Here is a 27,731-nt window from a genome sequence, read left to right on the forward strand (position 1 = left end):
TATTCTTAACTTCTTTGTGGTAGGTGTCTAGGTGACAGAAAGAAAGCCTTGGTATTACAATGTATAAAGTGCATGGCAGTTAACCTTAAGGCCAGTGGTCATAACCATCAGCTCAGCTGCTCCATAGATGTGACTGTCTGCTTCTAAAAAGAATTAAAACCTTGGCATTTCTGTGGGACAGTTCAATACTGCCTTACAGTATTGCCGAGTCAAAATCAACTGCTGGCAATGAGTTTGGATAGGTCGAGGATTGATCAAACGGTTTTATCCTAACTTTGTAATGCTTGGGATCACCATGGAGTTCGAATGGACTCAGTGGCAACAAGTTTTGGCTTACTGTGTGCTTACTGCTTTTATACGCATTACCTTATCAGCGTTCACCCTCCGAGGAATCCCAGGTTTAATGGATGACAAAGGATGAGGCTCACATTGGTTAGGAATTTCGTGGCCTGACTTAGAAGAAAAACTGAGGTTTAGGCGCAGATCTCATGCCACAGGCCATGTTCTTCCCAGTACATGAGATGGTGTTAGGATATAGTTTTCGATACTAATTAGTTAAAATACTAAAGAATCAGAAAGTAGTCACCAGAAAATTATAGAAGTAAATGTAATTTATTGTGATCTTCTTTGTAAGAATCACAAAAATACAGTTGTAATACTTGTTTGTATAAGATGGACTGAGAAGTCTGTAGACAAATACTTATAAATAATTAGCTTTTCTCCCACTAGTGAAAGTGGCTCTTAGATTAAAGGTCACTTTAGGGCAGAGGTTCTCAACCTTCCTAGTGCTGTGACACTTAATATAGTTCCTCATGTTGTGTTGATCCCCAACCATAAAATTATTTTATTGCTACTACATAACTGTAATTTGGCTACTGTGAAAGCGTCGTTCGACAGCCCCTTCCCCCCGCCCCCCAAGGGGTCACAACCCACAGGTTGAGAACTGCTGCTTTAGGGTCATGCATGAGCAAAACCAAAGCTGCTGGCTGGTGTAGATGAAAATAAATTCAAATGTTTTTCATTATCATCTTCATGTGCCAGTGCTGAGACAACAAAAACTCAATTTCATTTAAATACCTTTTATGTAGATTGGCTATTTAAGAGACTTCAATGAAGACCAAAAGAAAGCAATAGAAACTGCCTATGCCATGGTGAAACACTCCCCATCAGTTGCCAAAATTTGTCTGATTCATGGACCACCGGGAACAGGGAAGTCAAAGACCATTGTGGGCATCCTATTCCGCCTGCTGACAGAGGTAGAGTATAACTGAGGAGGACACTGGTGCTGTTGGTCAAGCACATTGCTTTGTCTTACTTAGAAGTTTAAATATGAATTTTTCCCCCCTTTCAGTTTTGTGTGTTTGATGTTGTTCATCCTCTGAAACTGTATCAGATCCGAGGGTGGAGAGGGAGGGAAGGCTGTAAGAAGAAAAAGCAGAAGTGGATCTCTTAAGTGAAACTAATCCTAAGGGCTAGAACAGTCTTATTCTGGCTTCATTATTGGCCCCATTGAGCAACAAGAAACCAACTTGTATGTATACTTGGGCTGCATTTGGGGGATTGAGTTTTCATTAAAATGGTATAGTGAGGTAAGGTTAAGCATAGTTAGGATAAAATTTTGTGCCAGAGTGATTTTAATATTTCAAGATCTAAAGACTTAAAAAACCAAAAAGACATGAGCTTTTACTTGTTTTGGCTATAGTGGAAACTTTTTAGTACACATGGAAGGTAGTAGTGAGTAACTTTAAAACTACATAATAGAGCTCATCAGTATTTTGGTTTTGTATTGTGTGACAAATTGTAGAACCAGAAAAGGGGATATTCAGATGAAAACTCCAATGCCAAAATCAAGCAAAACCGTGTTCTTGTGTGTGCACCATCAAATGCAGCTGTTGATGAACTTATGAAAAAAATTATCCTCGAATTCAAGGAAAGATGTAAAGACAAGAAGAACCCGTTGGGTATGATCCTTATTACATGGACTTTTCACTTGGTTTTGTTTTCAATGTTTAGTATAGACAACTTTGAATGACAAAGTGCAAGCAAATCCTGGTAATCACTTGTGGTTGTACCTACCTATACCCCATGTGTACTTAGGAGTTCATTTACTCTCAAATACTGTGCCTAGGTATTCAGGTTTCAACAGAAAACAAAAGCATGGTTTTTAACTACAAGGAAACAACTAATGAGAAGTGGGCAGCTGGTTGTTGGCAATTTGGGTACAAATATTCCCAAAGTGGGCAATACTAACCTCCATGGTGAGGGGACTGCAAAAGCAGATACCTAAAATTTATCCTAAATGATGGGTTATAATAAAAAAGTTTCTTATTGCTGGGGGGAGGGGTGTTACTGATGTTTTTTTTTCCTGTAGTAGCATGGTTGGCCAAATAAATTTGAGACCCCATGGTATGGAGCAGCAAGTTCTAGGACTAAGTCAAAAAGTGTTCCTGTGAAATCATAGAAGTGTTTATTAAACTAAAATATCACAAGGCTAATATATTATTCAGATCCATCCATCTAGGTGTATACACTGATGCCTCTCTGACCTTTTCCTGAAGAATTCTGCACTTTTTAATATTCACCATCCTTGAGGGACTCAATCAATGTTCTTTGAGTTCTTTTACAACATTTTTTTATTTCGGGGAACAAAAAGACATCTGAGAACATAGGATCTGTGCTGTAGGGTAGATGAAGTAAGGTTTCCCAATGAAATTCTTAATAACAGCCCTTGCTGCCATCAATGAATGGGCGGCCCTCTTTTGCTGTAGTCTCTCTCTCTCTCTCTCTCTCTCTCTCTCTCTCTCTCTCTCTCTCTCTCTCTCTCTCTCTCTCTCTCCATCCTTTCTTTCCCCCTCTCCCCTCTCTCCCCTCTTTCTCTTCTCTTCTCCTCTCTTCTCTTTCTCTTCTCTATCACCTTCTCTCCTTAATGAAAACCCATTTGGGTCACCCAAAAAAAAAAATGAATGAATGGGCGGGTATTGTGATGGGAAAACAATGCTTCAGTGCAACTTTTCCTGACCCTTTCTCACTGGTTTAGTTTTCAGTCATTTTTATTATTATTATTATTATTATTATTATTATGTTATTGTCAATTATAATTGTGTAGCCCAGATCCCCCATCTCATTGTAAATTTATTTTATTATAAGCATTCATGTGGTTGTTTAGTGTCAACGCTTTGGAATATTGGGCTGGGATCATATTTTCTTTCTAGAGAACTCCCTTTAATATTTCTTGCAGGGCTAGTTACAAATTCCCCTAATTTTTGTTTATCTGGGAAGATCTTAATTTCACTCTTACTTTGAGTCATAATTTTTTTTACATTTGTTAAATTTATTGGAAACATTTTCTTTTTGCCAAATTACTTTTTTTTTTACGTTTTATTAAGGGCTCATGCAACTCTTACCACAATCTATACATATACATACATCAATTGTGTCAAGCACATCCGTACATTCTTTGCCCTAATCATTTTCAAAGCATTTGCTCTCCACTTAAGCCCTTTGTATCAGGTCCTCTTTTTTTTCCCCTCCCTCCCCACACCCCCCCTCCCTCATGAGCCTTTGATAATTTATACATCGTTATTTTGTCATATCTTGCCCTAACCGGAATCCCCCTTCTCTGCCGTCCCTCTCCCAGGGAGGAGGTCACATGTGGATCCTTGTAGTCAGTTCCCCCTTTCCAACCCACTCACCCTCCACTCTCCCAGTATCGCCCCTCACACCCCTGGTCCTGAAGGTATCGTCCACCATGGATTCCCTGTGCCTCCAGCCCCCATATGCACCAGTGTACAACCTCTGCCCTATCCAGTCCTGCAAGGTATTGAGTCATAATTTTGATGGGTAAATTATTTCTGATTGATAGTTATTTTCTTTCAAAGCTTTGTATATGTCATCCCAATGCCTTCTTGCCTATATAGTTAAACTGGTAAGAAATCAGCATTTCGTCTTATTGATGCTCTTTTGTAAGTGACATTTCCTTTATCTCATGACTGCTCTCAAAAGTCTTCATTTTTGTACCTGGTATGTTTGATTATGATATGTTTTGGGGTGTTTCTCTAAGGGTTTAACTTACATGGATGTCATTGAGTATCATGGATGACAATCTCAACTTCCAGATTTAGGAAATTTTTTTATTCAAAATTATCTTCTTGACTTCATTTCCTCTCGCTGGAATTCTTATTTATGCATATATTAATTTCTCTTCATCTTGTCCCACATAACCCTTATTTTCCATTTAGTTTTCAGAGTAACCTGAGTCTTTGTCTTCTAGATTTTGGATGTCTTTGCTGAGAATTTTTTATCAATAAGTGCCTGAAATACTGCCTGCAGATCCACAAACTTCCATATCTTTCACAGTTCCTTCCAAAAGTTTCTGCTTATCAGTGCTGTGTTAGTCTGGCTAGACTAGAGAAACAAATTCATAAGCACGCATATGTGTATAAGAAAGAGGTTTATAAACAAGAACAATTGAATATTGAGAAAACATCCCATCCCAGTCCAGATCAAGACCATACTTCAAGTATTAGCCCATATGTCTGATAACAATCTATAAAGCCCTCAGATTCACAAAACACATGAAATGATGCAGAATGCAGGAAGCTCATAGGCCAGTACGTAGGAAGTCTTGTGGATCCAGTGACAGTAGAGGCATCTCAGTGCTGGCAGGTGTTTCCACAGTGTTTCTCTTTGGGCACTAGTGCAGTTCCATGTGTCTTGTCAGCTGCAGTGTCTCTCTGGGAGTGAGCCTTGTCATTAGAGGGCCTTCAAGGGAGTGAGCATAAAGAGAACGTGTCTCCTGCCTCCAAGGAGGAAATGCAGGGGTTCCCAGAATCCTCAGGGGGAGGCCATGCCCACACAGAGGCATTAATGACAGACTAGACTCCACCCCTTCACTCTTAATCCTCTCAAGTACCAAATTGACACCAGATTATGTAACTACCTGAGACCACCCCTTGTCAATTTGACACTTTCACATAACTCTATAGCCACATATAACTTTCAAACAATTAATAATAAAATCTTATCTGTGCCTAACAGGATAAAACTAAAATGCTTTTGAGGATGATGGCAACAAATGTACAGGTTTGCTTGACACGATGGATGTATGAATTGTGATAAGAATTGTATGATTTTTTAAAAATACTAAAGAAAAAAAACTTAAAATGCATGCAGTTCAATCCATGCTACCCTCATTTAAACGCAACACTTTATTTATTTGTTTAAAAAGTTTATATTTAGCATTAGCCAGCTGTGCTCACTTTAGATGATTCCAATTTTGTTGGTAACATCCAAAGCGTCATAGTCAGGAGCCAGTCGAACATATGTCTTCTCACCATCAGGCCTGATCAAGGTGTTGACCTTGGCTATGTCAAGGTCATAGAGCTTCTTCACAGCCTGTTTGAGCTGGTGTTTGTTGGCTCTGACATCCACAATGAACCCAAGTGTGTGGTTATCTTTGATCTTCTTCATGGCAGACTCTGTGGTCAAGGGGAACCTAATGATGGCATAATGGTCCAGCTTATATCTCCTGGGGGCGCTCTTCCGAGGGTATTTGGGCTGCCTTCTTATTCTCAAGGTCTTGGGCCACTGGAAGGTGGGTGACATGTGGATCTCCTTTTTTTGGTGGCTGTGGACGCCTTTCAGCACAGCCTTATTGGCTTTTCAAGTCTTTGCTCTGGCTTCCGTTTTGGGAGGAGCAGGAGCTTCCTTTTTTTTTTTGCCTTCAGCACCATCTTCGTGTAATGGGTCCTATAACATTTTATAAGTGAACAAAACAAAAATATTCTATGCCAAGAATCGCAATTAAGTAATACCACCTACAGCATAGTCCTGTAGTCCTTTGACTATATTCCTCCACCTCTGAAAGTTTTTAAGCCAACCATATCATACCTTTAGCCCCCAATTTTGGGTATCCAATGTATATACTGCGCACTTACATCAACCCAGTGCTCTGAGGAGATGATCATGATCTTTGACTTGAAGAACCTTCATTCCACTTGGAACCTTGTGAAATTTGCATCCAAGCGCAAAGTCAAATCTGGCCATAAAGTCTACAGCAATACGCACCAGTTCATAGGCTCAAATAAATAACTTCTTTTCATCTGATCAGGTTTTGATCAACTCAATGTGGGCTGCCTCCCTTAGCCTCACCAGGGTGTCCATTGGTCACCTTGCCTTAGACAATGGCCCCATCTCAAATTCTCCACAACCCTTTGTTCTAGGTCATGAAATTCAGACCAGTCAACCCGCTCTCATCTTCTCTAGTTCCTGTAAACCAGGTCCAAGGGTGTCAGTGGCCAGACTCAAGATGTCTGTCTATTGCTGCTTTTCTCCCACTACCACTCAACAGGTAGTCACCCAGCAAGCATTTCAGGCTGCCACAGGCTCCCTTGAATGATCATTCCTAGAGAGGAGTTTTCTTCATGGTTCCAGCTTCTGACAAAGACCACTAGAGTTCAAACTGCAAAAAGCCAAAGAGTTCCTTTTTCTTCAGTCTATCCACAGCCCCCTGACAAGTCTATTGGAATGCAAATATCTTTTCAGAGCATACTTTACAGGCATTGTCCTAACCCATTTAAAGATTCAAATTTTAATGACTCAAGGCAAGTGGGCTTATAAGCTCTCTATTTCCATACTTCCCAATAAACGTTTCTTTTAATCATTATATCAATAATCAGAAGAAATCAGTATAAACACAGTAGAATCAGATACTAAACTCAATTCTTAAAACAGCCAGGTTTTAAACTTTATCTAGACTATTGTATCTATACAGAAATAGGGGACTAGATCCCTGGGGAGTATCAAGCCAGGCTTTCTGTCAGCCATTTTGACCTGTCAGCCATTTTCTCTAACATGGTTTTTGAGAAATTCAAGAGGCAAGTTCTACCCCTAGCTCAAAATAAACAGTTAAAACATGAATTTTTACCATTTCACATAGGATAACCAGTGACTACAACCAAACAAAATAATCAAAACCTTAACCTCCTATATTCTTTCCAGGAAACAACCCAGTAAATTGCATGGATATATCTGACTTCTGGCTAGCCAAAGAAATAAAACTATCATGAAGGAGAGGTCAAACAAACATACACCCTCCATCTTCATGATTTGTTTCTCCAGTACCCCACTCCTGGTACCTTAATGTATCTGTCTGGGTAGACTAGAGAAACAAATTCGTAAACACGCAGATGTGTGTAAGAAAGAGGTTTATATACAAGAGCAAGTGCTAAGTGATGGGAATGTGTTCTCAGAGACTACCTCCCTTCTGATACTCCGGCCGAGGCTCCAAACTTGAAAAAAACCTGCTGATGACTTCTCTTGATCTCTGTTGTACCTTCCCCCACCCCTCAGGGCACGGATTTGGAGAAAATGGGTGGCTGGATGACACTGGAGTGCCTCTGGTTTGAGCCATCCCATCCATGCCCATTACTCCTGAGGGCAGTTGCTGTTGTCCTGGCTCCAGAATGTTCGTTCCGGCACTGGTCTCCAAAGTGATACCAGTCTTGAAAAAGAAATTGACAAATGGACATGGACACGGTTAGCTAGCAAAGCACACTTCACTAAATGTCTGAGACAAATGCAGAGCCGAGCAATTGGAGGCACACGGCACCACTCCTGTCCAAGTTTTAGTTGCTTATGGGTCCCCTATGATCATTCTGTTTCCTTTGAGAAAATTACCCCTTGGGGATACCATAGGAACAGTTGCCATAACTTTCTGAACTGACCTTTCTGCCTTGAGCTTATATTGGCCCACCTCATCCCCTCAGAAGTCACGTGACCTTTTTGTGAAGGCACTCCAACGAGACTAAGACAAATGTGTTAATGAGGAGCTTGTCTGCAACTGTCCAGTGACTGATGACAGAGACATGCTTAACACCAGGTTAATGGACATTCCTTATAGACCTGTAAGAGAGAGCACATGCTCCAGCTCCTGGGCATCACAGGGGTTCAAGTCCTAGGCTGCTGACCAAAAGGTGGGCAGTTGGAACCCACCAGTTTGTGTGGGAGAAAGATGTGGCAGTCTGCTTCAGGAAAGATGTACAGTTTGAAACCCCAGTGCTACTTGGTCCTGTAGGATTGCTATGAAGTGGGATTGATTTGATGACAGTGAGATTATTTGGGTGGCACCAGTGTGAGCAATCCAGCTCTCACGAGTTGACAACGTGCAGGTTTCCTCTCTCTCACTGGCCTAACACTTCATCAAGCATGATGTGCTTTTGCCAGAATTGTTCTCTCCTGATAGCATGTCTACTGGGCGGCAGGGTATAGTCATTCCCTGTTAGTGGTCAATATTTTTAATTTCGTTTAAATGGCATATTCCTACCTTACACAGATTCCAGTAGGGCATGAGAGTTTTGTTTTTTTTAGCAGTGTGTAGTAGCAGTAGCTAATGTTTCACTTTGCTTTTCTGTGATTGGATGAAACTCAGCACTTCTTCAGGTGTGTTTGGCTTAAAGATAAAAATGAGACAACCAAGGTGCATGGGCTGGATTTTTCTTTTCTTTTTCTATTGATTTTCATTTCTTTTCTCTGCTTCACTGATCCTGTGTGTGTCTGAAGGAAATGCCTTGAGACTCCACTGTTAAATGTTTGTTTTCAGGTTTTAGTATTTTATCAAATTAAAAAAATCATCTTCACATTAGAGCGAGCTGAGGATGGGTGTTGTATTTTGGGGTTTTTTTGACAGATAGGTTTTTTCCTAAGTGTGTGTGTGTGCGTGCGCGCGCGCCAGGATAGAGCTTTTATTTTGAGAAGTAATTCTTGTTTTGTTTATTGGAATTTTTTCTTTGGTCTCTCTTTTTTTAATGGTTATAGATAGATTAAAGTGTTCTATTTTTATGTGAGTTTTGCTAATTCATATCTTTGAAGAAACATCGGTACTTTATCTTAAGTCTTCAGCTGTATTGGCCTAAAGTTTATTATATTATTTTAAATTTTTTGAGTGTGCTTATAATAGGGTCCCATTTTATATATACCTTGTATTATATCCTTTTGCCCTAATGCCATGTATGGCATAGTCTCAGATAAGATAACCTCTTCTGGTCGACATTAAAATCCTAATCCTTGTGGAGATTTCTATATCTGGTTTTACCTAGAGAGACGTTGGTCAAACTCAAAACTGAAGATTTACCATCTGTTACATTTTATCAAATGTAAACTATACTTTAGTAATGTTGTTGGGTTTTTTTTAAGCTAAACAAAACACCTAAAACCTTTCCAGAATGGCCCAGCCCTTACTCCTTAAACTGTCTCCTCACGGAAGTCCTAGCATCTCTAGTTTTCAAACATTGGTGGGATTTTGTTGTTGTTGTTGTTTTTTCATTTTTGTTTTTAACCTCAAAGAATTCCTCTGAATACTTTTATGTGTTAAGTCCTGGAGCAGTTCTAGATATGTATAGTGGAGGACTTTCAGATAACCGAATCTACCGTCTTTGGTCGAAAGACAAGTCAGACAGTCAGTAGTTTCGAAACCCTCAAATAAATTTTGACCAAAATAGATGATAATAACTTTAGAATAATGACCTGGTTAGGATCATAGGATCCTGCTGTGGATATCTGTATAAAGAATCTATGCATTCTTTAATTTATTTATCACTTATACGTACTATGTGCCAGGCACCTACACAGTGACCTAAACATAATTCTTGTTCTATTATTTTATTGACTTATTCAAGAGGAGGAAGATAAAACAGTGAACAAGTGTTCTGATTAGTGTTTGTTCAGTAGAAGTATGAAATCCTTGCCTTATACGGTTGTTAAAAGGAATACATAAAATGATAGAGGGGAGGAACCCCAGTGAAGTTCCTGTGATATCTAGTTGATAGTTGATGTTAGCTCTCCCATCTGATTGTGAGTAAATTTGTTTCAAGAGTGATACTGTGTGCCACATATAGGAGTGAGTCCTTTTTAATCTCTCTGTGTGATTTATCAATAGGAAACTGTGGAGATATAAATTTAGTACGACTAGGACCAGAAAAGTCTATTAATAATGAAGTCCTGAAGTTCAGTTTGGATAGCCAAGTTAACCACAGAATGAGTAAGTAATGACTGAATAAACGACATACTTGCAGTGTCACTTATTTTCTCCTTTTATGGTAGGCAGTAGCTTGGTAATTTGGATATCCGAGAATAGGCTGACTGTGAGAGCTAGTTTTTTCTTTCTGTTGCATGTATTTATGTATGTTTGTTAGCGTGATAACATACCTTTTATTTTTATTTTAGAAAAGGAGTTGCCTTACCATGTTCAGGAGATGCATAGGAAAAAGGAGTTTCTAGATCGTCAGCTAGATGAACTTTCCCGCCAGCGTGCTTTGTGCCGAGGTGGAAGGGAAATACAGGTATGTGCATATTTGGGGATCAGTTATTTTAAGGTAATGACTTGGGTACACAAACTTGTTGGTAACTTTTATTGGGGATTTTCATAAATCATGTACAAAATATAAACAAAGTGGTATTTATTATATCGGATTTAACAATTGTTTTAGACTTGTGGAATAAATGTTCACTGTTGCAATTACTCAACTCTGCTATTGGAACATGAAAGCAGCCGTAGACAATACATGAACACATGGATGTGCCTGGTTCTAGTAAAATTTATTTCCAGAATCAGACAGCGTGTTACATTTGCCACCTGTGGTCTCCTGAAAAGTGTTTCCTTTCTCTAACTCTGCCCCGGTGTCTTCTGTGTTCTGGAATTTACACCATGTCAAACGCAGTTTGACTCCTTAAGGGACTCTAGTCATCCTCCTTTGAAATGTTCTGTGACGGTGAGGAACTAAAAGAATTTTGAGGGGGCAGGGACAGGGATGTAGGGTGAGTGGGGTGAGATTTCCCAGTGAAATTAGCATAGGGATGAGTCCCTAATAAATGTAAAAAAAGAAAAGAGAAAAAAATGATTAGGGCAAAGACTGTACAGATGTGCTTTATACAATTGATGTTTGTATATGTATGAACTGTGATAAGAATTGTATGAGCCCCTAATAAATTGTTAAAATTAAAAAAAAATTTTTAAAAAGAAATTAGCATAGGGTAGCTCTTGCTGCTATCAAGGAATAAGCCAGTTACAGCTATTGTCTCATCTCATCAATGTAATTTTCTATTTTCTTGAATCTTCTTGATATGCCCCAGGATTGATAGAATATCTTGTCAAAAATATCTACCAAAATTACCCTGTGGGGATTCCAGGAAAACAGTCACTATAACTTCCTGTGCTGACCTCTCCTCTGCCTTGAAGTTACCTGGAGCAGCAGATCCCCTTAGAAGCCCCTGTTTGGATTGTACCTTTTTGTACCCTACTGAGGCGAAGACAAGTGCACCTCTGAGAGAACTTGTCTGCTGCTGTCCGCTGACCACAAAGACGGGCTTAAACACACCCCGTTTGGGCTGAAGCTTTGCCTGTGTGAACTGGAACCCTAGCAGCAAGACTTTTCACTACCTACGTAAAAATGTCTTGGTCCTCTTTCAGTTGCAGGTTAAATCCCGTTCAAATTAGTTTAGACGAAAATGATGTCTCTTGGCTCCTATAACTTGAAAATCCAAGAGTGAACTAGCTTCAGCACGATTGGATTGAGAGGCTCAAATGATGGCATTTCTCCACCTTTAAGTAGTTTTTCCCGTGTATCAGCTATTTCTTATCCAAGAGAAGGCGAGTGCCCGTATCTGTATGCTCCACCTTGCCAACTTACAAACTCTAGAGGAAGAAAAGGTTTGTATCCCTCTATTCATTACATCAATTCCAATGAAGGACTCTGGTTATTCCCGGAGTGGGCAAGCTGATCCATTCTCTCTTTTTAAGGAAATAAGAATCATGATTTACTTGGCCTATAGAATGCGCCCTTCACTGTGACTAGAGGAAAAAGGTTTGCGTATGGCTCAGAGCCTTATTTGGACCATTTACAAATGTGTGGAGGAATAATGCCCTAACAATTGGAATGCTGAGTTTGTTTTTCTGCATTTAAAGCATATAGGAAGTTAATTTAGAATAGGATTTTCCAAGTGATTTGGTAAAAATACAAGAGATGTAACAAATGCACAATTTTACTTACTTTCCAATAAGTTTAAATCTTTGAGGGGTACAGCATTACACAGGTTCTGTGTTCAATAGCTTTAACAAGCAGATTGCTCGAGAATTTGACCTGAACCATGCTACTGTTTCCATGGGCACAAGTTACCTTTCCCAGATGACTCTGGTTTCGTGAGGTTTACTACCAGGAGTCACTATGTTATTATTTACTTTGTACACACAGTACATCTTTTGCCTAAATACAATTTCATTTCATCCCAGGCATAAACACCTGCCATTTTAAGAAGAGCCATGTGCTCCCTCTGGTTCGATAGTAACAAGCTTTTCATTGATTAAAAATACACTCCTCTGTTTGAAATGTAGGCAGTCCAATAAGGAACTTTTAAGGCTACTTAGATTAGTTTTATCGATGACATCCTGATTTTTTTCTAGAGGCAAGAATTTGATGAAAAAATTGCAGAAGTTTCAAAAGAAAGGCAGGAACTTGCTTCTAAAATTAAAGAGGTAAGTAGTTTACCTATAGAATTTTCTTGGTATTTTTTATGTAGTTATAAAATAATTTAGACAACCTATGTTCTTTTGTTAATTACATTTTTAAGCTTTTTATTAGGAAAGATTCAAACCAAATAGAAAATGGTGTCATTACATTTAGAATTTTGTGTTTAACCTATAAGTGAATTCTAGTCCCCATCTTAGATTTATCAGAAAAAGGTATCATATATGCTCGCGTATAAGCCGAGTTTTTCAGCACAAAAAAATGTGCTGAAAAACTGGGGTTCGGCTTATACACGGGTCAGTGAAGGCTGCGCTTGTATGAAAATGACAGCCGTGATGGTGATGACGGCGATCTCAGTGAGGACAGCATCTATGATGACCTCACACCAGCTGAAGCTCTGCATTGGGATATGGATGATGATGATGAGGAATCCAGTTTTGAAGGATTTTAACTCTTTACGTTTTAGCTTGGTTGCTGATTGAGCTCAGGGAATAGTACACTTCTTAAGGTATCATTGTTCATGCTTTATTGTTTTTGTTGAACCTATTTTCCACTTATTGTGCTGGTTTACTAATGTTAAATGACTTGTCCTTTTCTTTATGTTTTTTATTTAAAATATTTAAATACATTGCCCCACCGATGTCTCAATTTTTAGTAATTTTCTTTTCTCTTTTTTTTTTTATTATTGAAACTCACCAGTAGCTTGTGCATTTTCCACACTAGACTAATACTCGAATCAATCAGCTTTTCTGGTTTCCCTGGTAATAATTGGGTACCTCAGCTTATATCTTGTTTGAAGTATGGAGATGAATTTTTGTAAATGTCTGTAAACTTCCCTTGCAAAGAACATTTTGCCTCTGATAATTACAAACAACAACAAAGATTTAGAGGTGTTTTTCCTATTTAAATGAAGCAGGAAGGAAGAAAATCACATGTTTCTGGATTTAAGTAACATGGCAGTGACGGGGCTTGACATGGAAAAGGATGAGCACTTCTTTCTATAATTCTTAGCTTAAAGCATGAACTCTTGTTTGTTTCAGATTAGAGAGATCCTTCTGTAGCATGTATAACTTCTCCCCCAATATTCTTTTGTCAATAAAAAAGCAAAATAAAAAATACTGATTGAAACTAGGCTAAGCCCGATGTGCATTCCAATCACCATATTGTTACCCTAATCAGAACAAGCAGTGGCCTGGGAGAAAGGGTGGTTTCAACTGGTAATGATATTAGGTGTTTTGAGCAGGGATTTCCCTTTGACTTTGTTGTTAACTTCAACGTGGCGAAATGAAGCCTTAGTGACATAGTGATTACATAGCTTGAAACCACCAGGCTCTGTAGGGGAGAAAGATGAGGCTTTCTACTCTGCCATAAAGAGCTACAGTCTCAGAAACCCACGGGAGAAGTTCTACCTTGTCCTAGAGCAGTGGTTCTCAACCTGTGGGTTGTGACCCCTTTGGGGGTTGAATGATCCTTTCACAGGGGTTGCCCAATTCATAACCGTAGCAAAACGACAGTTATAAAGTAGCAATGAAAATAATTTTTTGGTTGGGGGGTCACCACAACATGAACTGTATGAAAGGATCGCAACATCAGGAAGGTTTCTTGGGAGTCAACTCAATGGTAATGAGTATGGCATTTGATATGTGACTAGAATTTAATGTGTACTGGTTCTTTTTTATTAAAGTCTATTTTTATTAACCATTTAAACAAAAAATGATGTAGAAAACTTTTTCACTGAAACTCTTAAACCAAGCCCAAATAGATTCTCAACCCCTCCCCCTCTAATTTAAGGATGAAGTCCTTGTTCACAGGTTTTGTGAAAACATAGCACATGTGTTTTGCAGGCCATTGACTTAATGGTGCCTGGCTACTTAGCTTATTAGATTGCTGTGCGGTGTGTTTGATAAAGAGTTAGCCAGTGAGCGCCAGAGCACCGCAGTTGCCACCCTCTTCCTCAAGCTCACGTGTATGCTGTGGAGTTTGTGGTGGATGGAACTATGGCTTTTCCGTAACAGATGTAGGCAAATTGACTACTGGTAAAAATGCCAGTTTGGGGTTTGTTTGAATGGTTTCAAAAAGTTCACTGTCTTTTAATTCCATTTTTCCATGAATTTTTTGAAGCTCCCTCATATATGTCATAAGGTATTATTCACAGTGTCTGCCTTTATCTCAGTATATTGCATTGTAGAAAAACAGGGTTGTCTGTCTTAATGTGGAAGTAGAAAGATTCACAGATGTTTTTGTTGGTTGACCCTAGCCTTTATAAAAGAAAAAGCAATATTTTTTACATTAAAAATTTAAGTTTAAAAAATGTATGTTCAAGCTTAGTTACAACCTTGGCCATTTCAGATAGTTGCTTTCCTACCTAGTAGTTATTTGGTGATCTCTACTTATTCTGATACCTGCCTAAACACAGTTGGCTACAAGAAGAAGAATTATAGTCAATTTTGATCAAATTTGACCCTGAGTAAATTTATCTTAATATGCTTAAATCATATTTTCAGATTAGATGGCAAAGCTCAGTATACTTTTTGGTGATTTCTGATTATCTTCTATATTTCCGTTTTCTAGATTTGAGGCTTTCCCCCTGTGTTAGTCTGGGTAGACTAGAGAAACAAATCCATGGACACACATATGTGTATACGAAACATTTATATACAAGAGCAATTGAACATTGGGAAAACAGCCCAGTCCAAAACAAGTCCATAAGTCTGATATTAGCCCATTTGTCCGATACCAATCTATAAAGCCCTCTTAAGACTCACTAAACACATGCAATGATGCCAAATGCAGAAGATCACACGCCAGTGGGTAGAAAGTCTTTGGATCCAGTGTCATTGGAAACATCTCAGCGCTGGCAGGACTCTCTGCTTCAGGGTGGCCCATTTGTCTTGTCAGCTGTTATGTCTCCCAGGGTGTGAGCAGACAGTCTCCCACCTCCAAGGAGGAAGTACCAGATTTACCAGAATTCTCTGGAGAAGGCCATGCCAACACAAAGGCCTCATTGGCTATGATCTATTTAACAAGCTACTCTCCATCCACCCCTACATTCTTAATCCTCAAATTGACAAACGATTATATATCTACTACAACCTCCTATTACTAAATAACATTCTGACACATAATAAATCCTGGCGGTCTTATAAAAAATAAGCATACCACTATAAAAAACAAATATACAAGTAAATGTTAACCATGTTTTCCTCCCCCTAGGTTCAAGGACGCCCACAAAAAACACAGAGTATCATCATCCTAGAGTCTCACATCATCTGCTGCACATTGAGCACGAGTGGTGGTTTATTGCTTGAGTCTGCTTTTCGTGGGCAAGGGGGAGTCCCCTTCAGTTGTGTCATTGTTGATGAGGTTAGTGAGCAGTTGGCCTTACAGCTTTTGACTGACACTGTGGGGAATAAGTCATAGGTGAGTTGTGATGATTGAGATGTTGCAAAGAGCCCAGGTGTATTAGGTGTTGAGCTGCTACCCACACGGCATTGGCAGTTCAAACCCACCAGCTGCTCCACAGGACAAAGCTGAGCTCGTTCCTCTAAAGGTTTACAGACTGGGAAACCCTGTAGGATCACTATGAGTCAGAATCAACTTGATGGCAGTGGGTGTGGAGATGTTGCTAAAATAGTTTCTTTGCATCTGATTTTCACCTGCCTTTTTGCTTGTTTATTTTTTCATGATATCTGCTTCTGCTCCATTATAGTTAATCTGAAAATGCTGGTTTTTACCAGTATTAGTACTCTAAAGGATGCTTGATTGCTCCCAGTAAAGCCCCTGCCAAATGATTATTTTATTTGGAACATATCCACTAATAAGAAATTTCATTACCTTTGGAAGCAGTGTTAATATAATTTTTGACAGCCACAGAGCCCACAATATTTTCATCATACATCCTTTATTCCTGTTTCATTCATTGAACAAATGGTTATTTTGTACCTTCTGTGTTTCCTCTTATCCAGAAGATAAGAGGAAATAGAGGAGTATTGGTCACATTAATCCAGTAGATTCAAGACCCCATAGACATCTGAATGAAATAACAGGAAATATCTTTAATTGAAGAAAAACTTTGAATTCAGAAAAATGTTTTCTGAACGTCAAAGGTGACATACAGTTTCTAGAAGAGGGGAGAAATTCCATCAGGCTCTAGCCCCAGACATGTAAAGAACACGAATCCAGATTATGGGAGGCCTAGCTTGTGGTTAGTATCCAAGTAACAGCTGAACCTTAGAAGATGCTGACTTCAAAATGCATTTTTGTTGCTTCAGTTGTACAGAGGAAATTTTTCAATGAGGTGATTGACAGTGGCTACAGCAGTGGTCCCAACCATCAGTGATTGTGAGGGTCTCTCGGGTTCAGGCAGTGTTGTTCTGTTGTATATAGTATATTGTCTGTATGATTTGGAACAGACTCCATGTTACCTAGCAACAACTGTAGATGTGCTCTTATTTTTTTCTAGCAACGAAAACTTTTATTTTTGTTACCGTTGAAGAAGTACGATACTTTTTGAATAGTAAAAACTTTTAGGGGTGGGGGGTGTACAAAGTTTTTTTTAAAAAAACTTTTATGAATTAGACAAGTTATGTATGGGTAACTTGGGCAATAGCAAAGATACTTAAGAATATTTCCTTTTTGTATTATACTTAAGGCTGGACAATCTTGTGAAGTTGAGACTCTTACTCCGCTCATTCATCGTTGCAACAAGCTTATCCTAGTTGGAGATCCTAAACAGCTCCCGCCCACTGTCATTTCTATGGTAAGTTCCTTTTACAGTCCTACAGCACTACGGAAGGGCTTTTGGTTTCCGGAGGTCGGGGTACTCTTTCTTGGATTAACGCTTTTATATGGAGTAGTTGAGAACCAAGTAGTTCGGTTTGGGTCTTTAAGTAGTAAAACAGTTTCCGAAAATAAGCCTTTAGTCCAGTGGTTCTCAGCCTGTAGGTTGTGACCCCTTTGGGGGTCAGACGACCCTTTCACAGAGGTAGCCTGATTCATCACAGTAGCAAAACTACAGTTAAGACGTAGCAACAAAAATAATTTTATGGTTGGGGTCACTACACAACACAGCACCATTATCAAGGATTCATGGGGGAGGGGGAAGAAGGGAGGGAGGGAAAAAAATGAGCTGATATCAAGGGCTCAAGTAGAAAGCAAATGTTTTGCGGATGATGAAGGAAACAGATGTACAAAGTGCTTGACACAGTGGATGTATTTTTGGATTGTGATGAATTATATAAGCCTCCAATAAAATGATTGAATAATTATTTAAAAAGAAAAGAAAAACGTAAACAACAAGAAAAGGAACCCCATCGCGTTTTATATTTAAATATGCACAAATTTGAGAAATTCTTATTAGAGTACATTACCACTTTTAGTATTATGTTGTTTAAGAAAAAATTTGTTCTTCGCATTTTCTTAAATTGAAGGTAAGAGGAAAAGAAAAGGTATTAATTGTGAACTCTGGGAAGTAAGCTGTTATGGCAGTTTCACTGGGTTCCACTCCACTCTATTTTTTCTTAATCCTACATGTTAGGGTTAATATGAAGCTTACGTGTTAGTGGTAACAAGCTTCTAAAATATGGTGTCTCAGAGGGTTATGATGTTTGTGCACATGTACATGTTATGTATACGTATGTAACTTGAATAGATATTGTGTTGAATGTAAGTGAAATGGTCAAATGTCTTGATATTTCTTATTTATTACATATATTTATTTTAAATTGAGAGTAAATCAAGTATTGCTTCTAAATCATAGAAATTTTTATTAAATATAAACATGAAGCTATCGTTTCTCAACATATCTTTAGCTAGGTCTCTTTACTTCTGAAGATGGTGTAATTGTTCCCCAAAGAATTCTGCTCTGATTTATACCATATCAAAAGTGACGAGTCAAATCTGTGAGTTTTGGGAAAAGAAGTCACGGTGCAATATCAGGGATATTGAGTGGATGGCGTGAAGTTTCCCAAGGGAACTTTCTCTAGGACAACCAACCCTTCCTACTGAAGAATGAGCGGGTGCATTGTCTTGATGGAGAAAATTCCCTTGACACAACTCTTCGGGACTTTTTCTTTTCTTTTTTTAATCATTTTAAGGGGGGCTTTTTCGTGTCAATGCAATGTTCTGTTTTCTTAAAACTTCTTCAGTTGTATGAGCCCCCAATAAAATGATTTTTTAAAAAACCCCTTCATAATAAACCTCTGATCATTCTGCAGGAGAAATGTGAGGCTTTACTATTTTCTTCTGCTTTCTCTCTGATTGAAGGGTTTCGCTCTCTGTTCTGTAACTGATGAGTTGACTGTTATTTTTGTTTGGATTTTGTGTAATTTTCTGTATGTGAAAGCCAGGATAGATAAATCTATAAAGATAGCAACTGGATTAATAGTTTCCCAGGGGCATGGCAAGGGAGGCTTGCTGGAAATTGGAGCTAATAACAAATACAGCGAAGAAGAAATGTCCTGAAATTGATTGTGGTGTTGATTATACAACTCTTGAGTATCACTTTAAGTATTAAAATGTAGACATGAATTATATGTCAATAAAACTATTATAACAATTGATATAATAGCTTATCAGGGATGGGGGGAGATTGAGGGGAATTAAATAATGAAGGGGGAGGGGGATACACTATAACAATTGTAGTTATGTATATACAACTCTTGTTAAATACGACTGAACCATGGTAGTATATGATAACATGAATCATATCTTCACATTATCGGGGAAAATTCAAACTATATATATATATATAGTTTGAACAATAAACTATATATAATAATAAACTATAATAATATAATATATATTATAATATATTATTATATATAATTATTATATAATTATAATATATTATAATTATATAATTATATAATATATAATAATAACTATATATGAATAATAAACTATATATATATCTTAAAAGCACAGTCACCATGACCTTCTGAACTAATTTCTCTGCCTTGAAATTAACTGACCTAACAGATTCTCTCAGGAGCCCTGTTTGTGTAGGGTTACATACTGAGTTGTGATCTGCATAGTCGGGATAAAAACTGGGCTTTCTACTCCGGTAAACAATTAGTCTCCGAGATCTAACTCACAGAGGAGTCACTATGAGTCTGCAGTGACTTCATGGCAATGAACTTTTGGTTTTAAGACCCTCTCAGAAGCCAATGCTTATTTGACTGGATTTTTTTTCTTTTTATTTTTAATGCACCCTGATGAGACTAAGAAAGTTGTATTATTGAGAAAAATTGTTTTCAGTCTTCCTCTGTGCAGATAAATGTAAACATTTTGTTTAGAATAAACCCATGCGTGGGGAAACTGGAACTAATAGCAATGCTTTTTGATTAACTTTTCCTCCTCAGGGTTACAAGGGTATATAATGAAATAATGCCTTCTATTCTACTCACATTTTGTGGTATTGCTTTGTTCATCTTAGTGCAGTTTCTAGAGCACATTTTTAAAAAACATTTTATTAGGGGCTCATACAATTCTTATCACAATCCATACATACATCAATTGTATAAAGCACATCTGTACATTCTTTGCCCTCATCATTTTCAAAGCATTTGCTCTCCACTTAAGCCCTTTGCATCAAGTCCTCTTTTTTTCCCCTCCCTCCCCGCTCCCCACTCCCTCATGAACCCTTGATAATTTATAAATTATGAGCCCTTGATAATTTACAAATCATCATTTTGTCATATGTTGCCCTGTCCGGCGTCTCCCTTCACCCCCTTTTCTGTTGTCTGTCCCCCAGGGAGGAGGCCACGTGTAGATCCTTGAAATCGGTTCCCTCTTTCCAACCCACTCACCCTCTACCCTCCCAGTATCGCCCCTCACACTCCTGGTCCTGATTGTATCATCCGCCCTGGATTCCCTGTGCCTCCAGTTCCTATCTGCACCAGTGTACATCCTCTGCTCTAGAGCACATTTTTGACTCATATTTAAAATACCCTTTTTGTATCTTTGATGCTGCCACTGAAAATTATACTTCAAGATACCTATCAGAATATTCAGACCATTTTCTTCATTTGTCTTTTAACTGTGCATTTTTAAAAATTGTAGATTGTAACCTACAATTAGGATTGTGACATCAGTTTAGTTATATAGGTTGTCACTCTCCATCACTAGAGACTCAGACTTGACCTGCTTTACCCAGTCTCAGCACCCAAAATTGTAGGTACTCAGTATAATGTTAGATGGCTCATTGAATAAATTGTTTTTCAAAAGGTTTTTTGCAGCAACATTCAGCATTTTCGTTATGAGGCACTTAGTCCAGAAATAATTGTTAGAATCTGTGTTATATATTTTTTGCTTCCTTTGGTTTATTCTCATGGCCTATTTACCTACAAAATAGATTCAATTGTGGACAATTCAAGATAACATCTCTTTTTTTTTTATTCTATTTATTTTTGTTCTAGAAAATATATACAGAAAAACAGTCTACGTATACATTTTAATGATATTCATCGTACTCTTCAAGTTGTATAACTATTCTTATTCTCCTTTTCTGAGTTGTTCCTCCTTCATTTACATAAACTCATGGCTTAATAAGGCGCTTACTAATCTTTGGAGTTGCTATTGTCAATGTGATCCCATAGAAAATGTTTTGAAAAGAATTATTTTGATCGTTTTATTAGGGTCTCATACAACTCTGATCACAATCAATACATACATCAATTGTGTAAAGCACATTTGTACATTCATTGCCCTCATCATTCTCAAACATTTGCTCTCCACGTAAGCCCCTGGCATCAGCACCTCATTTTCCCCCCTCCCTCCCCACTTCCCCCACCCTCATGAACCCTTGATAATTTATAAATTATTTTTTCATATCTTACATTACCCGACGTCTCCCTTCACCCACTTTTCTGTTGTCCGTTCCCCAGGGAGGAGGTTATATGTAGACCCTTATAATTGGTTTTCCCTTTCCACCCCACCCTCGATGACATCTCTTTCATGAGTAGAATGTAGATGTTCTCAATCCTTGTTTCCCAAAGTGAGTGATATCATCCCCTGCAGGGATGCTGGAGTGATCTGGGGACAATGCAAAGCAGTACAGGAGTTTGTAATTGTCAGTGGGGTGCTGAGGAATTTTTTTTCTGAAAAGGGAGTGGTTTGGGGGGGGCCCTATGTAAGGAGAAGCGAGTTCAAGTTATGCTCAAGATACATGACTTAGAGGACTGCGCTCAGAAAATGCTGAAATCTTTGGCTGTTGCTAATCTTATGTCCCCTAAACCTTGCCATGTGCATAGTCATTGTTTTATAGTGGGGAAATAAAAATGAATCACTGAAATCTGTGCTTTGTGTTTCCCTCTCAGAAGGCCCAGGAGTATGGCTACGACCAATCGATGATGGCTCGCTTCTACAAGCTATTGGAAGAGAATGTTGAGCACAACGTGATTGGCAGACTCCCTGTTTTACAGCTCACTATTCAATACAGGATGCACCCAGACATTTGTCTTTTCCCTTCTAATTATATATATAACAAAAACTTGAAAACAAACAGGTGGGTTCCATTTATTGCCAGTTGTGTATTGGTAGGTTTAGCTGCTTAAGATGAACAGACCTTTTCCTGTGCTCTTATGTCTTCACATAGAAAGCATAAACATTGAAGTTATTTTAAATTGTTTTCTTCATTAAAGCCATACACACTTATTGTAGCATGTGCAAATAGACCAACAAAAGGGATGGGAGAAAGAAATCACTAACATTTATTCTACCCAGAAAAAATCTTTAGTGCCTTGTGGTCTACAGTTGCCCCTCAGTATCCTGGGGGTTTGATTCCAGTATCTACGGATGCTCAGCCCTTTATATAAAGTTGCATGTAATTAATGAGTGTACATCCTCCTCTGTGTTTTAAATCATGTCTAGCTTACATACAACATCTCTCACAGTGTAAATGCTATGGAATTAGCACTGTGTGCACCCTTATCTTTGCCGTTTTTAATAACTATCTTTTTTGAACTGTGATTGGTTTTGGTTGAATACACAGATGCTGAACCTGTGGATCCAGAGGGTCAACTGTATCTTTGTTATGTGGTTTGCTTTTTTGTCTTATTGTATTGCCTACTAAGGAATTCTGATTGCATAGTGTTTCAGTGCTTGGCGGCTAACTGAAAAATTGGGGGTGGGGTAGGGTGTTGAACTCAGTAGCTTCTCTACAGTAGGACGATGTGACAGTCTGCGACAGTTCTCTATTCTGTAGCATCGCTATGAGTTGGTATCAACTCAGTGACGATGGGTTATATCACTTAAAACCATATGTTATAATTAACAGATAGATTATTAAAATGTCAGTTTTTAAACCTTTTCCCTAGCACACAGCTGTACAGGACAGAATTGCTCTTGCCTCCGTTCTTTCCACAGCCCTCTCCCTTACAAAAATTAAAATTACAATAAAGTATAACTAGGCTTGTATTCTGAACGGTGGCTGCTTTTTTTACAGAGTGACTGAAACCAATCGTTGTTCTTCAGACTGGCCTTTTCAACCTTACCTTGTGTTTGATGTTGGAGATGGTTCAGAAAGACGTGATAATGAGTATGTTTTCCTTTTTCTTCAGTCCCCAGAGATGGGCACAGAATTGTTACGTTATGTTTGTTCAGATTAATATCAAAAACATTTTCTATACGCATCTCCCTGCTTAATACCAAAGCATAATCATTTTCATTTACCTGAGCTATGATGGCTTTTTCATTTTTTGGTCATGTATTACCGCTAGCTTATATATATAATTTATTTTTATAAATATTTAATGGGGATATTACCTACGTGGTTAATTAATTCAGTTGGACTAAGTGCTGTGAAGAATACCTGCATAGATTCAATTGTATTAAAATCTGAATGTGAGAATAAGAAAGTAGGGATGAGGGTCAATAGTATTTTCAGGATATTGGACTGCAAATGAGGAAAAGTGGTGAGGTGATCTAAGTGGGACGGAGAAGCGATAGCTTCACAAGGGTGAGAGGTTCATGTGAGGTACCATAGAGGAGCACTAGTCTGGTGACAGCATTTGTTGGCCTAGATAACAAAGTGCACCTCAGTATCATGAAGTAGGAGGAAATAAAAACTGAAAAAAAAAACTGAAACGATATTGTACAAGATATGTGGACCATTGGGAAGATGATGAGGATGTGACAGCCTGGTGCAGGGCCCCAAGTTGGTCAACTCTAGGGAACCCAGCATTCTATCTCAGGTGTACAGTGCATGGTCTGCATTGCCGCTGGTGGTAACCGTAGCTTGTCTCCGGCAGTGGTAGAAAATTAAAAACATTAATACATTTAAAGCTCTTTTCTCTGAGTTTGCAACGTAAGTAAGTAAATCTCTAATAATAAAGTTGTTGTAGCTGTTATCAAGTTAACTCCAAATTAATGGTGACTTTATGTGTGAAGGGCTTTCGGAAACTCTTCCTTAATGTCCAATCCTATTTTTCCACAAACTTTTTGAAGCCCATTTTTATAATAAAACAAGTTTGCCTGATCCTGCACTAGCTTCATGATCACTGGCACATTTGAGTCTGTTTTTGCAACTGGCCTTCAGTCTCAGGAGGCTAATTTTCAGAAGAAGGTCACCCATCAGTCCTTTCTTCCTAGACTTAGTGTAGACTCTCCACTGAAACATGTCCAGCCTGAGCACCCCTGCCTGGATTGGAAATGCAAGTGGCTTAGCTTAGCTTTCCACATCATAGCAACACAACAGCCTGGTGGTGTGACAGACTGACAGATGAGTGAGTGCTGATGTTAATGCTAATTGTGATTGTTACTATAACCTCCACTAGCAATGTAAATAATGTTACTACTATTATTATCCCGACTTGAACAGATCAACAATTGATGCATCAATTTCCGTTGACTTCACTCTGTTGTTGCTATAGCTTCATGTTTCCTTGGGCAATTATTTTTATGCTTATTCATAAGTGTGATACTAAAAGACATTGTAACAATTCTTAAAGCAGGAGTCCTCAAACTATGGCCTGTGGGCCACATGGGGCCCGCCGACGACATTTATCCAGGCCGCTGGGTGTTTTTGCCCCATTTTGTTTTGTACTTCAAAATAAGATATGTGCAGTGTGCATAGGAATTTGTTCATAGTTTTTTTTTTTTTTTTTACCTGTAGTCCTGCCCTCCGTGTCTGAGGGACAGTGAACTGTGGCTCCCTGTTTAAAAAGTTTGAGGACCCCTGCTGACTGAATAAATGATTAAACTTACCTGCCTGCCCATTACTGTGATAAAATGTAACTTAACACTAGCAATTGGACTGCTATTAATTTTGATTCGTTTATTTTTCATCTTATTTAGCTCATATGTTAATTTTCAAGAAATAAAATTGGTGATGGAACTAATTAAACTTATTAAAGACAAAAAAAGGGATGTTACTTTTCGAAACATTGGCATAATAACCCATTACAAGGCCCAGAAGAGGATGATTCAGAAGGATTTGGACAAAGAGTTTGATAGAAAAGGGTGAGGCATTTTTACATTTATTTCTAGTTTTCTGTTGCATTAGAAAAAGAGAGCGTATGTAAAGAAAGAAGAGGAAAACTAACTTGAGAGGGCAGTGGTCTTACACCATGTGAAGGGGTAGTGCTAGAGCACAGGAGACTGGGAAGCTTGCTTCCCTAAGACTTTGTGCTGTTTATGCAACTGGTTCTCCTGGTGGCAATGGAGTGGACTGAGAAACTCTGTCTGGGTGTTTTCCTTTAGTTCCGCAACTTGTTTATCTATTTTGCAATTGAAACTTCTCATGGAGCTCCTTTCTAATTTACAAGAAATTGTTTATTCCTCGTATTGCCGTTATGCAGAGTGAAGATGGTTTTCTCTTCTTTCCTCACTAGCAAGAATAAATAGTAAACACTGAAAAGCTTTTAACTCAAGTTTTATAACTTAGCAACACGCAGGGTATCAAAATTGACTCAAAGTTGAAAACGTGAATCACTCTACAGCAAGTAAAGAGAAGAGATTAGGTATCACAAAACAGGCAACAAAGAAAACTTTCTTGGGCCAAATGACTTAAAAGATAATTAAGATCGCTCTTTCTCTAAAACTCATTTTAAAAAAGAAGAGAAGGCAGTGGGAACAACACTTGCTATCTCATTCTGAGGCCTGTACCAAACTAGGCCTGGCCCTACTACCAATGCCAGACAAAAGAAATTGCAAGAAACTGCAGATCAATGTTTCTTATCTGGAAAATTCCTTAACAAAATACCTTCATGCTGAATCTAATAGCGTAGAGAAAAGAATTAATTATAAACCATGACCAAATGAGATTCATCCCAGGAATGCAGGGTTAGTTCAACATTTGAAAACAATGTGGGCCAGATGTTCTTTGCAGAGCCGCCACTCTCTCCTGCTTCAACAGAAACCGGCGCTCACCAGCCTCTCCCCACCAACCGGCCGCCCAGCCCGCCCTCCAGCAGCACCTCGAAGCTTTGCACTCGACACCCCCAGGCCTCCACCGCTGCCATGACTGCATCTCCCTCGCAGGTGCACCAGAGCTACAACCAGGACTTGGAGGCTGCCATCAACTGCCAGATCAACGTGGAGCTCTGTGTCTTACTACTTCGACCGGGATGACGTGGCTCTGAAGAACTTTGACAAATACCTTTTCACGAGGAGAGAGAGCGCACCGAGAAACTGATGAAGCTGCAGAACCAACGAGGGGGCCGGAACTTCCTCCAAGGATATCAAGAAACCAGACCGTGACGACTGGGAGAGCGGGCTCAGCGCCATGGAGTGTGCCCTGCACCTGGAGAAGACCGTCAACCAGTCCCTGCTGGAGCTGTACCAACGGGCCACGGACAGGAACGACCCCCATCGCTGTGACTTCATCGAGACACAGTACCTGGATGAGCAGGTGAAATCCATCAAAGAGCTGGGCGACTACGTCACCAACCTGCACAAGATGGGGGCCCAGATTCCAACCTGGCCGAGTATCTCTTTGACAAGCATACCCTGGGAGACAGTGATGGAGAGAGCTAAGTGGCAGCCCGGCCTTCCCCAAGTCACTAAGGCAGCACATGCATGTTGGGTAGAACCACGCCTTTTCTAGAAATTGTACCCAAGCGTCCACTTCAGTTCTTCCATTTTGTACCTTTCCTTCAGATAAAGTCTATAAAGTCACTTGATACCAGCTGTTGTCTCAGAGATCTTAGTGGGGAGGGACCAGAGAGCCACCCTGGGCCCAGGCGTTCAAATTTTTTAAGTGCCCCAGTTCCTCTGCAAAATCCCACTTAATAAAATGGAGCTTGCGCAGAAAAAAAAAAGAAAGAAAAACAATGTGTAGTGTTTTTTAATATAGAATAAAAGGAAGGTGCCACATGATACCCTTTTACTAAATAGCCACTGAACAAACTAGGAATGAAAGGAAAGTTCTGTAACATAATAAAGAATGTTACCATAAGCGAGAATCAACTCAGTGGTACGAATAATAGTAACATGAAAAACTCAGAGCTACTATCAAATGTAATATGTTCGTATGATAAGATCAGGAAATAGGATACCACTTCTATTCACCTTTGTGCTGAAGGTTCTCGTCAAGGCATTTGGACCAGAAAAAGGTATGAAGTGCACCCAGATTATTAAGAAAAGAATTTTTTTTTAGAATATAAAAGAATTAAGCAATCTCTGTTTACACTTGACATGATTTTTTAATATAGAAATCCCTAAGGATCCACAAGTGAAAACAACTTTGTCACTGTTACAGGACACAAAGCTGATGTACAAAAATCAGTTGTATTTCTATTGAATATGAAAATAAAACTAATTCCATTTATAGTAGCATTAAGTAATAATAAAAGACTAATGAATAAATTTGCCCAGAAACATGTAAGGCTTTAATACTTAATTAAACACAGATCTTGAAAACAATGTTAAAATTAAAATAAGACTTAAAGGGGAAGACATCCTATGTTTGTGATTGGAAGGTTTCCTATTAAATTGACAATACTCTGAAATAGATTGCAGATTCAATGTAATTTCTATTAAAATTTCAGCTTTTTTCCTTTTTCCAAAAACAGAAATAAACAAGCTAATCCTAAACTTCCTAGCATTACAAACCTAAATAGCTTAAAATAATCATTAAGAACAAACTTGGAAACAAACTAACAAACTTGGAGGATTCACACTTCTATTTAAAACTTAACTACAAGGTAGATACAAATGCATATAAGAATAGATAAATTTCAAGTAAAATGAAATATTTCAGGAATAGACTCATAT

At 38.6% G+C, this 27,731-nt stretch overlaps 1 protein-coding gene and 1 pseudogene across 2 annotated transcripts in view; one reads left to right on the plus strand and one right to left on the minus strand.

Annotated features, from left to right (window-relative positions):
- The window catches only part of SETX (senataxin), a 106,025-nt gene that overhangs the window by 63,370 nt on the left and 14,924 nt on the right, over positions 1–27,731 (plus strand). For both annotated transcript variants that reach the window (XM_075560584.1, XM_075560585.1), the window contains 10 exons: positions 1,089–1,256; positions 1,805–1,961; positions 9,935–10,036; positions 10,222–10,337; positions 12,455–12,526; positions 15,732–15,881; positions 17,170–17,277; positions 21,836–22,023; positions 22,963–23,055; positions 24,813–24,977. In XM_075560584.1, the coding sequence (XP_075416699.1) occupies positions 1,089–1,256; positions 1,805–1,961; positions 9,935–10,036; positions 10,222–10,337; positions 12,455–12,526; positions 15,732–15,881; positions 17,170–17,277; positions 21,836–22,023; positions 22,963–23,055; positions 24,813–24,977 (1,319 nt within the window). The remainder of the gene's footprint in view (positions 1–1,088; positions 1,257–1,804; positions 1,962–9,934; positions 10,037–10,221; positions 10,338–12,454; positions 12,527–15,731; positions 15,882–17,169; positions 17,278–21,835; positions 22,024–22,962; positions 23,056–24,812; positions 24,978–27,731) is intronic.
- LOC142460199 (large ribosomal subunit protein uL23-like) lies at positions 5,260–5,966 on the minus strand (annotated as a pseudogene).

Source organism: Tenrec ecaudatus, chromosome 10 (assembly GCF_050624435.1).
Source record: "Tenrec ecaudatus isolate mTenEca1 chromosome 10, mTenEca1.hap1, whole genome shotgun sequence".
Taxonomy (NCBI): domain Eukaryota; kingdom Metazoa; phylum Chordata; class Mammalia; order Afrosoricida; family Tenrecidae; genus Tenrec; species Tenrec ecaudatus.